Below are 15,405 nucleotides of genomic sequence, written 5' to 3'. Positions count from 1 at the left end.
TTGGGCAATAACGCCAGCACCAGTTGGTTGCAGGTGTTTGCACTAGGGATGCACTGAATCCACTTTTTGGGATTCGACTGAATCCCCAAAACCTTCATGAAATAATTAAGGACAGGAAAGGAAAAAGCGGGATTTTTTTTTTTACTTCCTTGTTTTGTGACAAATAGTCATGTGCTTTCCCTTCTGCCCCTAATTTACACATGCAAATTAGGGGTGGGAAGGGGAAAACATTTTTTTACTTCCTTGTTTTGTAACAAAAAGTCATGTGATTTCCCTCCCGCCCCTAATTTGCGTATGCAAATTAGGATTCGGTTTGGCCAGGCAGAAGGATTCGGCCGAATCTGAATCGTGCTGAAAAAGGCTGAATCCCGAACCGAGTTCTGGATTTTGTGCATCCCTAGTATTTGGGTGGTGGACCCCCTTTAACGATATATGAAAATACGACTAATCTCTATGGGATCTGAAAGTTTGCCTATTTACCATGCACTTCACAGCATTATCACTTCAGGAAGCAAAGTGCAGATGAAATCCACTTTTTTTTTTCACTTTGTGCCCTACCGCCAGCACAGTTGGTTGCAGGTGTTTGCACTAGGGATGCACTGAATCCACTATTTGGGATTCGGCTGAATCACTTCATGAAAGATTCTGGCAAATAAAGAACAAAATCCGAACCCTTATTTGCAAATGTAAATTAGGTCAGAGAAAGGAAAAAGTGGGAAATTTTTTTACTTCCTTGTTTTGTGACAAACGTCACGTGATTTACGTTCCGCCCCTAATTTACATATGCAAATTAGGATTCAGTCGGTTTGGCTAGGCACTAGGATTCAGCTGAATCCGAATCCTGCTGAAAAAAGGCCGATTCCTGGCTGTATCTCGAACCGAATCCTGGATTCGGTGCATACCTACTTTGCACTCCACAATGACATCAGCACTTTTTCATGAGGTGCAGGTGGGAGGAGAAGGTAAAAAGGCTCACCCATCTACCCCCTAACTTGCACGTCATGTAGACAAGCAAGTAAGGGAGCACCATCTGGGCACAGGCTGCAAAGGGGCCTTGTTCTTATATGCCCTAAAGCTTAAAGGGATACTGTCATAGGAAAATTATTTTTTTTTTCAAAACGCATCAATTAATAGTGCTACTCCAGCAGAATTCTGCACTGAAATCCATTTCTCAAAAGAGCAAACAGATTTTTTTTATATTCAATTTTGAAATCTGACATGGGGCTAGACATTTTTTCAGTTTCCCAGCTGCCCCCAGTCATGTGACTTAAGCTCTGATAAACTTAACTGCGGTACTGCAAGTTGGACTGATATCAGATCCTTCCCTTTTCCCCCCAGCAGCCAAACAAAAGAACAATGGGAAGGTAACCAGATAACAGCTCCCTAACACAAGATAACAGCTGCCTGGTAGATCTAAGAACAGGGATCCCCAACCTTTTGAACCCGTGAGCAACATTCAGAAGTAAAAGAAGTTGGGGAGCAACACTAGCATAAAAAAATCTTCTTAGGGTGCCAAATAAGTGCTGTGATTGGCCATTTGGTAGCCCCTATGTGGATTGTCAACCTGCATTGAGACTCTGTTTGACAGTACACCTGGTTTTTATACAACCAAAACTTGCCTCCAAGCCTGGAATTCAAAAATAAGCACCTGCTTTGAGGCCACTGGGAGCAACATCCAAGGGGTTGGAGAGCAACATGTTGCTCGCGAGCTACTGGTTGGGGATCACTGTCTAAGAACAACACTCAATAGTAAAAACTCATGTCCCACTGAGACACATTCAGTTACATTGAGAAGGAAAAACAGCAGCCTGCCAGAAAGCATTATTCTCCTAAAGTGCAGGCACAAGTCACATGACCAGGGGCAGCTGGGAAATTGACAATATGTCTAGCCCCATGTCAGATTTCAAAATTTGAGAAATGGTTTTCAGTGCAGAAGTCTGCTGGAGTAGCACTATTAACTGATGTGTTTTGAAAAAAACATGTTTTCTGATGACAGGATCCCTTTAAAGTAAGGACAGGGATGCCTTGCAACCACCAGCGCTGCACTCTTCCTCTCACCATCCCGAATATAACTGCTTATTTAGTTAGTGATACATGCCAAGACATCTCCTTGTATGTGACTTTCAGTTACAGAAATACTCACCGTTCATGTGTTTATGTGAAAGGAACCAAGAGAAAGCAGAAGGAAAGCAGTCAAGAAATAAGATGTTAGAACAAAGTCTAAATTTATACAAAGAAAAGAGAGGAAAAACAGATTATAAACTAATTACATTGCACAAATGATCGGTTGGATGCATTTAACAGCTCGCGGCCATATTAGGTGTTTCAATCCACATTGTTTTTTCTAACGTCATGCTTCAAGAGAAAGAGCAAGGTCATGATAACGTGCAATTAGTTGTTTGTGGTCAAAGACCATTCCTGAGATTTGTATCAGCATAATTCATGTTTATTAGTTTGGGCACAACATAAAGGGAAGCACAGGAATATTCCACTAAGTCTTTTTAGCTCACTAACACGTATTATACCAGAATCTAGTAAAAAAAAAAAAATTGCAAAGTTCACTCCATTGCTATAGAGGCCAATGTACTTGATTAAGTACAGTAAGTTCTGATTGTTCAGATACGCATGACTGGCTCAAAATCACACATCTGACACAAAGAGTTATCAGTGAGCAATCTATGTCACCATCACATTGTACTTGGCAAAAAAATAAAAGTTCTGCGTCATCACATCGAAACTGTAATTGAATTTAAGGCATTACATTACACGCGGCTTCAGAACCAGATTCATTAGATAATCAATGTGGGTGGGCTAGTGGGAAGCATGCACTGTATTTGTCAGAGCATTTGGGGACATTGATACCAATGAAATAAACATTTAAAGCAATATGATCATGGAGTAACTAGGGATGCACCGAATCTACTTTTTTTGGATTCGGCCGAACCCCCGAATCCTTTGTGAAAGATTCAGCCGACTACTGAACCGAATCCGAACCCTAATTTGTATATGCAAATTAAGGGTGGAAAGGGGAATACATGTTTTACTTCCTTGTTATGTGACAAAAAGTCACACAATTTCCCTCCCGCCCCTACTTTGCATATGCAAATTAGGATTCGGATTTGGTTCGGCCGTGCAGAAGGATTCGGCCGAATCCGAATCCTGCTGAAAAAGACCGAATCCCAAACCAAATCCTGGATTCGGTGCATCCCTAGTAGAAACTGTTAAATAGCAAGTCATTGACCAGGAGGAGTAGATAGGAGTAGCAATGCCCCAGGGTTCATTGGTTACAAACATACACTGTAAGTATTAGGAACGTATCACTGGTGCTGCTAAAACGGGCTACAAAGCAAAACAGCAACTGAAAGACTTGGTATGTCTTGGCTGAAACCGAACAAAGTCCCTAACTAAAGGTGGCCATACATGGGAAGATCCACTCGTTTGGAGAGGTCGCCAAATGAGCAGATCTTGGCCCAACATGCCCACCTTGAGTGGGCGATATAGGGCTAATCTGATCGTGGGCCCTAGGGCCCAAGAATCGGATCACAATGCCGATCGGAGCGAGCATCAAAGAACCTGCCTGATCGTCATCGGTCTGATTTTCGGCCAGATATTGGTTGGGGAAGCCAGTGGCCACATGCACTGCCCAATAAGCTGTCCACTTGGTCTATAGGCAGCTTTTATTAGACTTCAAATCTTGGGCTGACTAGATCCCTAAAAGCATGTCAGAAGATGGCAGTCACTTTCTGGCACCAGAGATGCAGTTGGAAAGTCTTGGATTGTTGTACAGTGCAGCCCCTTGCAAAATGCTTGAAGTCTCTATCAGTGTCTCTCTATCGTTGTGTGTCTCTCTCTATTGTTGTCTCTATCGTTGTGTGTCTCTCTCTATTGTTGTCTCTATCGGGGTGTGTCTCTCTCTATCGGGGTGTGTCTCTCTCTATCGGGGTGTGTCTCTCTCTGTCCCTCTCTATCTGTCCCTCTCTATCTGTCCCTCTCTATCTGTCCCTCTCTATCTGTCCCTCTCTATCTGTCCCTCTCTATCTGTCCCTCTCTATCTGTCCCTCTCTATCTGTCCCTCTCTATCTGTCCCTCTCTATCTGTCCCTCTCTATCTGTCCCTCTCTATCTGTCCCTCTCTATCTGTCCCTCTCTATCTGTCCCTCTCTATCTGTCCCTCTCTATCTGTACCTCTCTATCTGTACCTCTCTATCTGTACCTCTCTATCTGTACCTCTCTATCTGTACCTCTCTATCTGTACCTCTCTATCTGTACCTCTCTATCAGTACCTATATCAATACAAGAGGGTAGCCTTACTTATGTAATTTACAGCAAAATAAACAAATAAAATGAATAAATAAAATATAAGCGCTGGTTATATTTGCTTGCCTGTGAGGCTCAGGTGCACTCTGGATTTATTCACTGCATATCTGCTAACATTTCAGCACAGTCACTTATGCCTTTCTCAAAGCATTAAAATAAACAACATGCATAAGCAGGAAAACCATTTCACACATGACTACACAAAAGTACCATTTTATTAAATTGCTAAATTATAACCCAAGCATGTTATGCTACTGAATGAGATGTCAGTGTAAGGGGAGATTGGTCACACCAAACCACTTTCCTGAGGCTCAAGCACTGGGTAACAAAGTGCAGCACAACTCAGCCTTAAAGACAAAAAGATGTTATGTGCATATGTAGAATGCAGATTCAAAGGAGATGGTATTCTTTTATTTGAAGCAGGAACATATTAAGTTATGCAATCTTTAAAACCTTACTAAGCAGCCATGGAATGCATCCAGAAAAAGAAAATAAAAATAAAGCTCAGGACCACATAACAGCAGAAGCCATTCCATTTTTTTGGTACAACATGACACTCACCTTAGCCTTTCCTTCTAAGGCACCGGTGCCTGCGTAAATCTTGCTTATTGAGTCTCCATTTGTTGACCACATGGAACGAAAGACTTCTTGGAAACGTGTGACTAGTTGTGGTTTTTCAGCCAAGCCTAGAACTTCTAACTGCTTTAACAGCATCTGAGTGAAGAAAAAGAGAAACGCATATGGAAAATAAGATCCTTCTACAGCGCTGTGGAACTTGCAATCTCAGCCATGAAAATAAAGACTTCTTGTAATATCCAGATTATCTTGAACCTATTTGTATTGTTATTTTGGAAATATTTTGCAGCAATGCGAAAACCCAGGAGGGAATGTATCAGCTGAGACATAATCTGGTAGACACGGAAAGAAATATAAATACAGGAATTCCAATCTACATTGCTAGTCAGTGGACAGACCATGCTTGAACAGGCCACACTGTACGTGCAGCCAATCTCTATGATCCTAATCTATGATCTCAGGGGTTTAATGGTATGTCATATTAAAATTATATGAGATAATTTGATGTGTAAAATGACAGTATCCATAATGCTCAGTTGTTATTGTCATTTTATTGTTAATTTGTTCAAATGGTTTAGGTCACTAGAGATACTGAATCAAGTGTCTTAAAAAGATACTGTCATGGGAAAAAACATTTTTTTCAAAATGAATCAGTTAATAGTGCTGCTCCAGCAGAATTCTGCACTGAAATCCATTTCTCAAAAGAGAAAACAGATTTCAAAATTGAATATAAAAAAATCTGACATGGTGCTAGACATATTGTCAATTTCCCAGCTGCCCCTGGTCATGTGACTTGTGCCTGCACTTCAGGAGAGAAATGCTTTCTGGCAGGCTGCTGTCTTTCCTTCTCAATGTAACTGAATGTGTCTCAGTGGGACATGGGTTTTTACTATTGAGTGCTGTTCTTAGATCTACCAGGCAGCTGTTATCTTGTGTTAGGGAGCTGCTATCTGGTTACCTTCCCATTGTTCTGTTGTTTGGCTGCTGGGGGAAGGAGGGGGTGATATCACTCCAACTTGCAGTACAGCAGTAAAGAGTGATTGAAGTTTGTCAGAGCACAAGTCACATGACTTGGGGCAGCTGGGAAATTGACAATATGTCTAGCCCCATGTCAGATTTCAAAATTGAATATAAAAAAAATCTGTTTGCTCTTTTGAGAAATGGATTCAGTGCAGAATTCTGCTGGAGCAGCACTATTAACTGATTCATTTTGAAAAAAAATTTTTTTCCCTTGACAGTATCCCTTTAATGTTCCTGCAAACTGGAGATTGTCCAGTATTTGCAGTTCCTGGACTATGTCTGTTTCAATAATTATAAACCTTGAAAAAAATTATATGACATAACACAGGCCCACCCACATCTGTCTAGAGGCAGAGATAGAAAGCAATACATGTTGCTTGCCTCTGAATGAAGCCAACTGCAAGGGTTTAGCAAAGTGGTTTTAGGATACAGGGTAGGTGAGAGATCTTTGGGGTGCAAATACTAAGTCAGATAAGAAGAACTTACACACAATTACTAAGAGTTCATGATCATGGCTCACCTCTAGACCTAAGAATGATTGCACACTGTTGGTTCTATCCAGACAATCAAGGCAGTTGGATCTAACAGTACCACTTTGAGTCCTAAGTCAATCAAACACAAAAAAAATTAGATTAAAATATTCAGTGGCTTTAAAACAACACCATGCTTTCGATATAAGCATATGTTAAACCAAATAAATAGCATATATTACATCAGAAGAGTATGGAGTCTATTATTACAACTTCAGTCCCAGAATGCTGGCACATTACCACTTAATTACACTACATTCAGAGAAAACACATTTCGTAATGAATATACAGAAAACCATTTCTCCATCCACTCTACGCGTTTCGCACCCATTCAGGGCGCTTAGTCATTGGCTCATTTGAGGATCTGAGCAACCATAACTGAAAAGGACTTCTGCATATTATAGTTTCACTCACTAAAAAATTGGATTTGTGCCTCATTTCAGACAGGATAAAGGAGCAGTTACATTTTACCACTTCAAGGTTAGAAATGCCTTTGAATAGTTTCTCACACTTAAACTGCACAAACCTGTGAACTCCATTCTTGTCAAGAAAGAAAAATCCACACTCCTCCAAGAAAGCGTTAACTTTAGGCTTCAAAACGCTGTGCAGCTTCTCTGCTTTGCCCCCTCTAACCATCTGATGATAGTCGAAGTTCATCATTTGGACAGCTCCTGCATGCTCGGAGGCTTTTAAATGATTCTAGGGGCAAAAGAGAAGATCACAGTGAAGAAAAAAAAAAAGGAACACACCAATAACAAATACAATGAGTTTCTAGAGATAATAACCCATTTTGTTTGCTGCTATATAGATAAATCATACTCTTAATCTGGCCATAGATGCAAAGATCTGATCGTATGATTCGAGGATTCGTATGATTTTCGGACCGTGTGTGAAAGTTCCGGCATTTTTCGTCCGGCTGAGATCGGTCGTTTGGTCGATCGGACAGGTTAAAAGATTGGTCGGCTGCGGGTAATATCTCTGCGTGTATTGCCGATCGTACGATTTTCAGAGGAAGACTGTCACTAGCTTTGGTCGGACATAGATATCGTATGATTGCTGTCAGGGGCAGAACATCTGCTCATCTGTTCTTTTTTACTTTATTTGATCAGAATGGTTAGTGGCAGGTCGGGAGATGGGGAAGTCCGATCGTACGATGATTCGTACGATCGGATCTTTGCGTCTATGGCCAGCATTGCCTCTAGGGACCCAATGGCTAGTCAGATACAATTAAAAAGAACAAGCAAAGAATGTTGCTGTCCCAACAAGTGTATCTTATAAAAACTAATAAATCACTTGTTGAGCCTGTGTGTGGGTGCGACAGGGAGGCCTGTGCTTTTTCAGCTTTCCTGGCCAGTTATTCGTGTATGAAGCTACACTGGCCTACCAAAGTGGTTAAGCCACATCTGTTTCAATCAGGTTACCAGAGGGACTGAATGGAGGAAAAATAGAATATGTAATTTTTTTTTCCAGTGTATTTTAGAGAAATCGATAAAAGTTAAATTGGTTAAAGGAACTTCATATTTACCCAATCTTCATTCTATGTTCATGTACCACTAGCGACTATCACTACCATGCATTTGGAGCCGGGGACATCAGTACCCAGAGTAGCATGAAGGTGAGGACCCAAATGATTGTATTACTTGTTCTGTGCAGAACAGGGCAGACCTGTTTCTAATATATTTATACAACAATAGATTTCGGCAGTAGATTACCTCCGGTCCATAAATTGAGCAGTGTTACAATTAGGATGTATTCAAACCTTTATTGAAAAATAAATGCAAGCTTACCTGAAAGGCTCTACTCAGCATGGTCTCGCCTTCCTTTGATCCTAGTAAATTTATTATATATTGTTTTCCATAAAGCCGCTTCAAAGTCTGGAAATGTCTGTCAGGCAACACAAAAAAAAGAACCTTAGAGATGCTCAGATAGTTAATATTTAAACCTCAGCAACAAAAAATACCCCAACCAACTGAAACAAAAAGAGAAAAAGCAAAGTGCAGTTACAAATATAGAAGTGTACCTATCAAAAGCTGGTGCATTGGCTTCAAATCCCCTTGACATTCTAACGCGGTGCGATCCCACCTTTCACCAAAAATGAAGAGTATGATTAGCGCCTGGCTCTTTTTGTTGGATAATACAATAGACACGGCTTGCATCTGTGCATTACTAGGACTAATTTGCAGGTTACAACAATGTTGTCTTTGATGCATGGGTTTCAGTTCAAATTTAACTATCTGCTTAAGGCAAAGTTATACGGATTGACCTGGGGCATATTTGTCCACCATGATTTTAGGATTGTAGTCCTAACATGCACTAGCCCCCTAACATTTACATTGTGGTGGGCAATAGGTCCAAAGTCAATCTGGTTACTAGCACATAAAAACCCTATTTTAACATTGTTATTAATTTAATACCTATGAATCTTCTATACAGGTATAGGACCGGTTATCCAGAATGCGTGGGATCTTTCTGGGGTCTTTCTATAATTCTCCAAACCTTAAGTCTACTAAAACATAATTTAAACATTAAATAAACCCAATAGGATGGTTTTGCTTCCAATAAGGATTCATTATATCTTAGTTGGGATCAAGTACAAGGTACAGTTTTATTATTACAGAAAAAAGGAAATCAATTTTAAAAATGTGAATCATTTGATTATAATGGAGTCTATGGGGCAAATTCACTAAGCGCCGAACGCTAGCGTTAATTCGCTAGCGTTTGGCATTTTGGTTACTGTGCAAATTCACTAACGAACGCCGGCGTAGTTTCGCTAGTGTTACTTCGCACCCTTACGCCAGTCGAAATTTCGCTAGCGACATAACTACGCAAATTCACTAACTGCGCAGTGTACTGAACGCTACCTTTTACGCTAGACTTCCTTCGCCACCTCAGACCTGGCGAAGCGCAATAGAGTAGATAGGGATTGTTTCAAAAAAAGTCAAAATTTTTTCTAAGTCCCAAAAAACGCTGGCGTGTTTTCTACATTTTGGGTGATAGGCTGAAAAAGATTGAAAAAATTTTTGGGGCTCCCCTCCTTCCCCCCTACATTTCCTGACTCATGGCAACTTACCTAGACAGTGGGCACATGTGTAGGGCAAAATAAAATTTTTATTTGCTGATTTGAAGGTTTTCTAGGCATTTGTAGTGCTGATACGTATTCCTCCATTGAAATTTGAATTTGGCGCCGTATGCAAATTAGCCTTCGCTAGCGTTAACTTCGCTTTACTTAGCGAATCAACGCTAGCGCAACTTCGCAACCTTACGCTACCCCTGAGCGCAACTTCGGATTTTAGTGAATTTGCGTAGCGCTGGCGAAACTATGCCTGGCGTAGTGCGGTGAAGTTGCGCCTGGCGAAACTACGAATATTAGTGAATTTGCCCCTATGGGAGAAGGCCATTCCGTAATTCGGAGCTTTCTGGATATCGGGTTTCCAGATAACGGATCCTATACCGGTACTATTTTTAATAACAATAAATTCAGGACACAAACATTTTAATTAGTGTGGTTACACGTGTGTATGAACAAACACGCTTTCCACCATGTGGAAAATGAGATTTCAAGCTTACTTGCAAGCCTGGTTGTTCCCAAAACAAAGGCACAGAACCCCGAATCTGTATAAAGGAAGAGACGCAATCATCAAGGTATATGACCTAAGAAAGCGAAGGAGAAAGATTATTACTATTAAAAGGTAGAAAAAATATTTTTCATGCAAACATATTTGATAGGAATAATTAAAAACACATTAAAAAGAATCCCCCCCAATATTCTATTTACTAAGATTTGAATAATTCAAACAGCGTCCATCATATTCAACCAAGGAATGAGCATAGTTCATGATCACAGTTAAAAACTAAAATTGTGCAGCAGCTACTTATAATTCTTTGTAATGCCTTCTGTTTTTGACTGCTGAATTTTCCACAGCTATAAAATATAACAGTGCATGGTCAGTTTTAGATATTGTGTAAAAACATATTTGCAGTACTACTCACAGGTATAATGCTGAAAGTAAAGAATTACTTTAAAATAAAATATTCTGGATGTTGGACCAACTGTACTGCCCTCCGGCTGCTAATGTCCGCGTATGTGTGTGTTGTGTACAGATAGTAATGAAATCGGATTGTAAGCTCCACTGGGGTAGGGACTGATCTGAATGGTTAATTCTCTTTAAAAGGTACAGTATGTGGCCAGTGACTAGGTTGATCTCGCACTCTATTCTTTGTAAAGGAAAATCTCGTAACACTTTCTACAAACACCAAACTACTTACTAGTTCCCAAACATGTATCAGTCGACTATAAACCTTATACTTATGGCTCTACTTGTCACATTACGAGTGACCTCCTGACAGTAATTCATCTCTATATGAAGGCTGTCTGTATTACAGAAATCTAGATATCACCACAAGTAGCTTACCGAATGCACCTTCTTTTTATTCTTTGCAACCCATTTATGCAAGTATTTGCTTAACAGATATTGTAAATAATCAGGACTGAAATCATTTTATTATGGACATAACAAATCACATCAATCCCTACAAATACAAAATAAAGGAAATGTGCAATAGGGTGACAAGAATAAAAACACAGCTGTGTACCATGTACAAATAATAAAAGACTGAGGGCATTTTGTTATGGTATAGGGAGTGTATTAGACAAAAATATAATGTATAAAAGCTGGAGTCACTGGATTTGTATGATAATAGCCAGAACACTACTTCCTGCTTTGCAGGTCAGGATTAGGGATGGGTAATTTTTTCGCCTTGTTTCGCCGCAGAAACAACACACAGACTTGTATGGGGTTACGGGTAAAAAAAAAAAAAATGAAATGGGCGTCGGCGACATTTCACCAGCGCCGAATTTTTGTCGAAACTAAATGGGTCAAATTCGCCCAAGCCTAGTCAGAAACCAATCAAGTGACTTATGGGGGGGGGGGCACATGGGACATAACTGTATCGGAGCTGAATGCTAAGGATCAAAGGCAAACTAACTGAAAAATTATGTCCCATGTGGCCTCCGTTTAAGTCAATCACTAAAAGGTTAGAGAGCTGCAAAGGAGGAGGTTGGTTTTTGGCTATTGTTAGACTTCTGTTGACTTCAGCCTTTACACATTTTGGTTAACCAACTATTTTAGAAACATTTTTTATATTGCACAACCAATCTATTTACCAAGTTTATGTTATAGACTAAACTGTTCCTTTAAAGGTGAATTTCCCCAATTCCAACTGACAGCTTCCTTTTCACATGTAACCATGTTCTATTTGTTCCTTTTTCACATGTAACCATGTTCTATTTGTTCCTTTTTCACATGTAACCATGTTCTATTTGTTCCTTGACATATCAACTAAAATACCATTCAGCTGACAGTCAATTCAGGCAGAATACATCAAACACAATGAGACCATCATCATTAAATTAGGATGCATTTTCTTTTACACACCGATTTTTTTTATTTTTTATTATGGGATACATTTCTGCAGCTCTGATATTGCTTGCTATGCTGAAAGATCATAAAGCTAAATTGCCTTTTTTGCAAACAGCCAGGGACATAATCTCCCTTTAATAAAGGCTCCTCCAAAGCTTTCGTTACATGTCCTTAAATTCTCTGCACTCAATATTTACAATTTCATCCTATAACGTGGTTTACACAAAGTAAAGGCTGAACAGGCAATGGATCACATTTCTTTATACAAGGAGTCCTCAAGTTACATAAACCCGACTTACACACAACTCACACTTACATGCAGAGGCTATTACAATATTGTACTGTGGTTTGCTTGGCCTTTATTAGCATTTAGCTTTAATAAACCACCCGCCCCAATACCCTCTGGTGTGTGTTGTCTACTGCAAAGCACAGAAAGGTAAAAATAAATACTATGTTAAGACAAACATCTGTCTAAGTAGCATTTAATAAGTAAATGTATATGTTTCAACTTACTTACAAATTAGACTTAAAGGGCATGTAAAGGCAAAAAAATAAAATCCCATTTTTACTTTCTTTAATGAAAAAGAAACCTATCTCCAATATACTTTAATTAAAAAAATTTGTACCGGTTTTTATAAGAAACCTGACTATATGCAGTGAAATTCTCCCTTCACTGCATATAGTCAGGTTTCTTATAAAAACCGGTATACATTTTTTAATGTTTTTAATGGATAGGAATTGCCAGACAGTCCCTAACTGCTCTGCAGGGAAACAATCATACTTATGAACAGCAGGGGGAGCCCCCGCCTTACTTCCCAGCCATGCAGAACTCAAGCAGCTTTGTTTGTTTCCCTGTAGAGCAGTCAGGACTGTGTAGAGATTTGTATTGGATTTTATTTTTGCTTTTACATCCCCTTTACTGTTTCCAACTCCAGCTGCAGGAACAAAGATCATGAAGCCAGATTTGAAAAGATAAACTGAGATTCTATTTGGAAGATTATTTTGCTGCAGCCACTGGTTCTGCAGAGTTGGAGAAAGTTTGTATTTAACAATACAAAAAGTATAAAATCCACATTAGATTACATGACAACACAGGACCCAGTGCAGTCTGTATATTCTGATTATTAATCAGTCTTGCTGTATCGGTTTCTGGCTGATATTATTTGACTTGTGCTGTTTTGATAATTTATGATGCCCCTAAGCAGCCCAGATCACACTGAGCATGTGCATAGCCTTGGCATTGCAAAGATATATAACAAAGTTACAAGATGGTGACCCCCTGTGGCCAACTTTGAAAGCATAAATCATTTGTTTGATTAGGCTTGTGGTGCAGTAAGTTCATGTTTATGTTAATATACAAAATACAGCATTTCTAGCCTTATTCTATTTTAGACTTTACTTTCCTTTTAAGAACAAACCTACAGACCCTATCTCTTACGTAACCTGGGGACAGCATACTGGTTTGCCTTTTTAAATTTAATTTTATACTATACTGCTCTATAATACACGAAAAGCCATCAATAACTTTTAAAAATGTATCCTTGGAAATGGTGCTTAGTTAATTTTTGTATTAAATGGTGAGCTTTAAAATATAAGCAATATTAGAAGTCATTTCAGAAATGTGTAACCTTTTTAACACCACAAAGCACTAGCACTTACATGGTCATGGTCCTGCTTAAATCCTCAAATATTCTTATTTTAAGAGTGGATGGTTGTAGATCCACTGGGCTTAGTCCCCACATTGGGCACCTTCCTCAAGTGCTTCATCCCCTGTGGAAAGCCTGAAAATGTGGCATGAAAAATGCCAGATACATCCTGTACCAAGTGTTTGCATGTGTTCTTACCTGTTCAGTTTCCACAAAGTTAGCAGCTTGGCCATCATCATTTGTTCCTCGTACATTGAACCTAGTACCTGCTCTTTCACAGCTGAGACGGGAAATAATACAGGCTTTGGCCTGCTGGTGCGCAGCATAAATAGTCCTAATCTCCACTCCCCCGCACATTAGACGTAGCAGCCATTCATCACAGTTCACACCATAATGCTTCAGGTGCAAATGAAGAGACTGGTTCCTATTTGAAGGAAATAAGACAAGTCATAGAATAACAAGATGGATTAAGATAGAACAATAATAAAAGTAATTAGGCAAGCCTATAATTATCTGTAACAACCCGTTTCCTTAAATAATGTATGGTTTGGCTTTTCATCTATATCTCCCATGTCCATTAGAAGACTTAGTATAAACCCCAGCACAACGTAAAAAGAAATAGAAGGCCTATTGCGATTACCTTTCCTTATCAGGAAAAACATATCAACTCACCAGAAAAACCGGTTGTCTGTTGTGTGCTCCTGGGTGCTTCGGTGAGCATTGAGGCTGAGGTCTAAGCTAACTCCGGTAGAAGACCAAGCAAAATAGAAACTGCCAGAATTTAATACTTTGCGCACTTCTGACATGCGATCTTCATCCATAGGATCCATTCGCAGTGAAATGAACTCCGTGGAAGTCACCCGGAAGACCTCAGAATCTTGGATTTTGCCTACTGACATACACCCAGTTACCAGCACTAGATAATATGACATCGAGTCTCCTATAATAATAATAAAAAAAAAAAGCAGAACAAAGAGAATCTTTTAAAAGACAAGAATATTTTAGTGAGTAGTAAGAAATACAGTACTGATTCTTGCTAAAATGGACCCAACAAACAAATATTATAAAATGATTATTATAAAATGCACAGTAACACAGTTGTAGACTAACTCAGTGACTGAATCTTCCACAATCTGATCTTTTACAAAGATAACAGCATGTTTCTACCAAAAAAAAAACAAAAAAACTACCCACCCACCACCCATAGAAGACCTTAATTAGCAATGATCATAAAAGTAAAACGATTCAGTTATCAACATGATAGCCAGATATACCAAGGCTTAGGAATGCTAAATCATGCCAATAAATGTGCTGCAACAAACCCACCTAGCCAAGTCCCAATGCTCCAAATTATTATGTGATCTGCCAAATCCAGCCCAAATTCTACCCTTTTAAAGGGGTGGGTCACTTTTAAGTAAACTTTTTATTGTTATTTGTTATAGAATGGCCCATTTTAAGCAACTTTTCAATTGGTCTTCATTATTATTATTTCCTGCTTTCAAATAGGGGTCACTGACCCCATCTGAAAACAAATGCTCTGTAAGGTTACAAATGTATTGTTATTGCAACTCTTTATTACTCATCTTTCCATTAAGCCCTCTCCTATTCATATCGCAGTCCCTTATTCAAATCAATGCATGGTTGCTAGGGTCATGTGGACGAAATAACTCAAAAACGACAAATAGTAAAAAATGAAGACCGATAAATTGTCTCAGAATGGCACTCTCTACATCAGGGGTCCCCAACCTTTTTTTACCTGTGAGTCACATTCAAATGTAAAAAGAGTTGGGGAGCAACACAAGCATGAAAAAGTCCATTGGGTGTCAAATAAGAGCTGTGATTGGCTACTTGGTAGCCCCTATGTGGACTGGCAGACTCCAGGAGGCTCTACTTGGCA

General features: G+C 39.4%; 1 protein-coding gene across 9 annotated transcripts in view; it reads right to left on the bottom strand.

Annotated features, from left to right (window-relative positions):
* synj1.L (synaptojanin 1 L homeolog) overlaps nt 1-15,405 on the bottom strand; it is a 75,889-nt gene that overhangs the window by 31,244 nt on the left and 29,240 nt on the right. For all 9 annotated transcript variants that reach the window (XM_041581567.1, XM_041581569.1, XM_041581570.1 and 6 more), the window contains exons 4-11: nt 14,181-14,448; nt 13,707-13,932; nt 10,010-10,093; nt 8,463-8,524; nt 8,230-8,326; nt 6,969-7,141; nt 6,433-6,514; nt 4,878-5,030 (exon numbers count right to left, since the gene is read on the bottom strand). In XM_041581567.1, coding sequence (XP_041437501.1) covers nt 4,878-5,030; nt 6,433-6,514; nt 6,969-7,141; nt 8,230-8,326; nt 8,463-8,524; nt 10,010-10,093; nt 13,707-13,932; nt 14,181-14,448 — 1,145 coding nt within the window. The remainder of the gene's footprint in view (nt 1-4,877; nt 5,031-6,432; nt 6,515-6,968; nt 7,142-8,229; nt 8,327-8,462; nt 8,525-10,009; nt 10,094-13,706; nt 13,933-14,180; nt 14,449-15,405) is intronic.

Source organism: Xenopus laevis, chromosome 2L (assembly GCF_017654675.1).
Source record: "Xenopus laevis strain J_2021 chromosome 2L, Xenopus_laevis_v10.1, whole genome shotgun sequence".
NCBI lineage: Eukaryota > Metazoa > Chordata > Amphibia > Anura > Pipidae > Xenopus > Xenopus laevis.
This window is presented reverse-complemented; position numbering and strand designations above follow the sequence as displayed.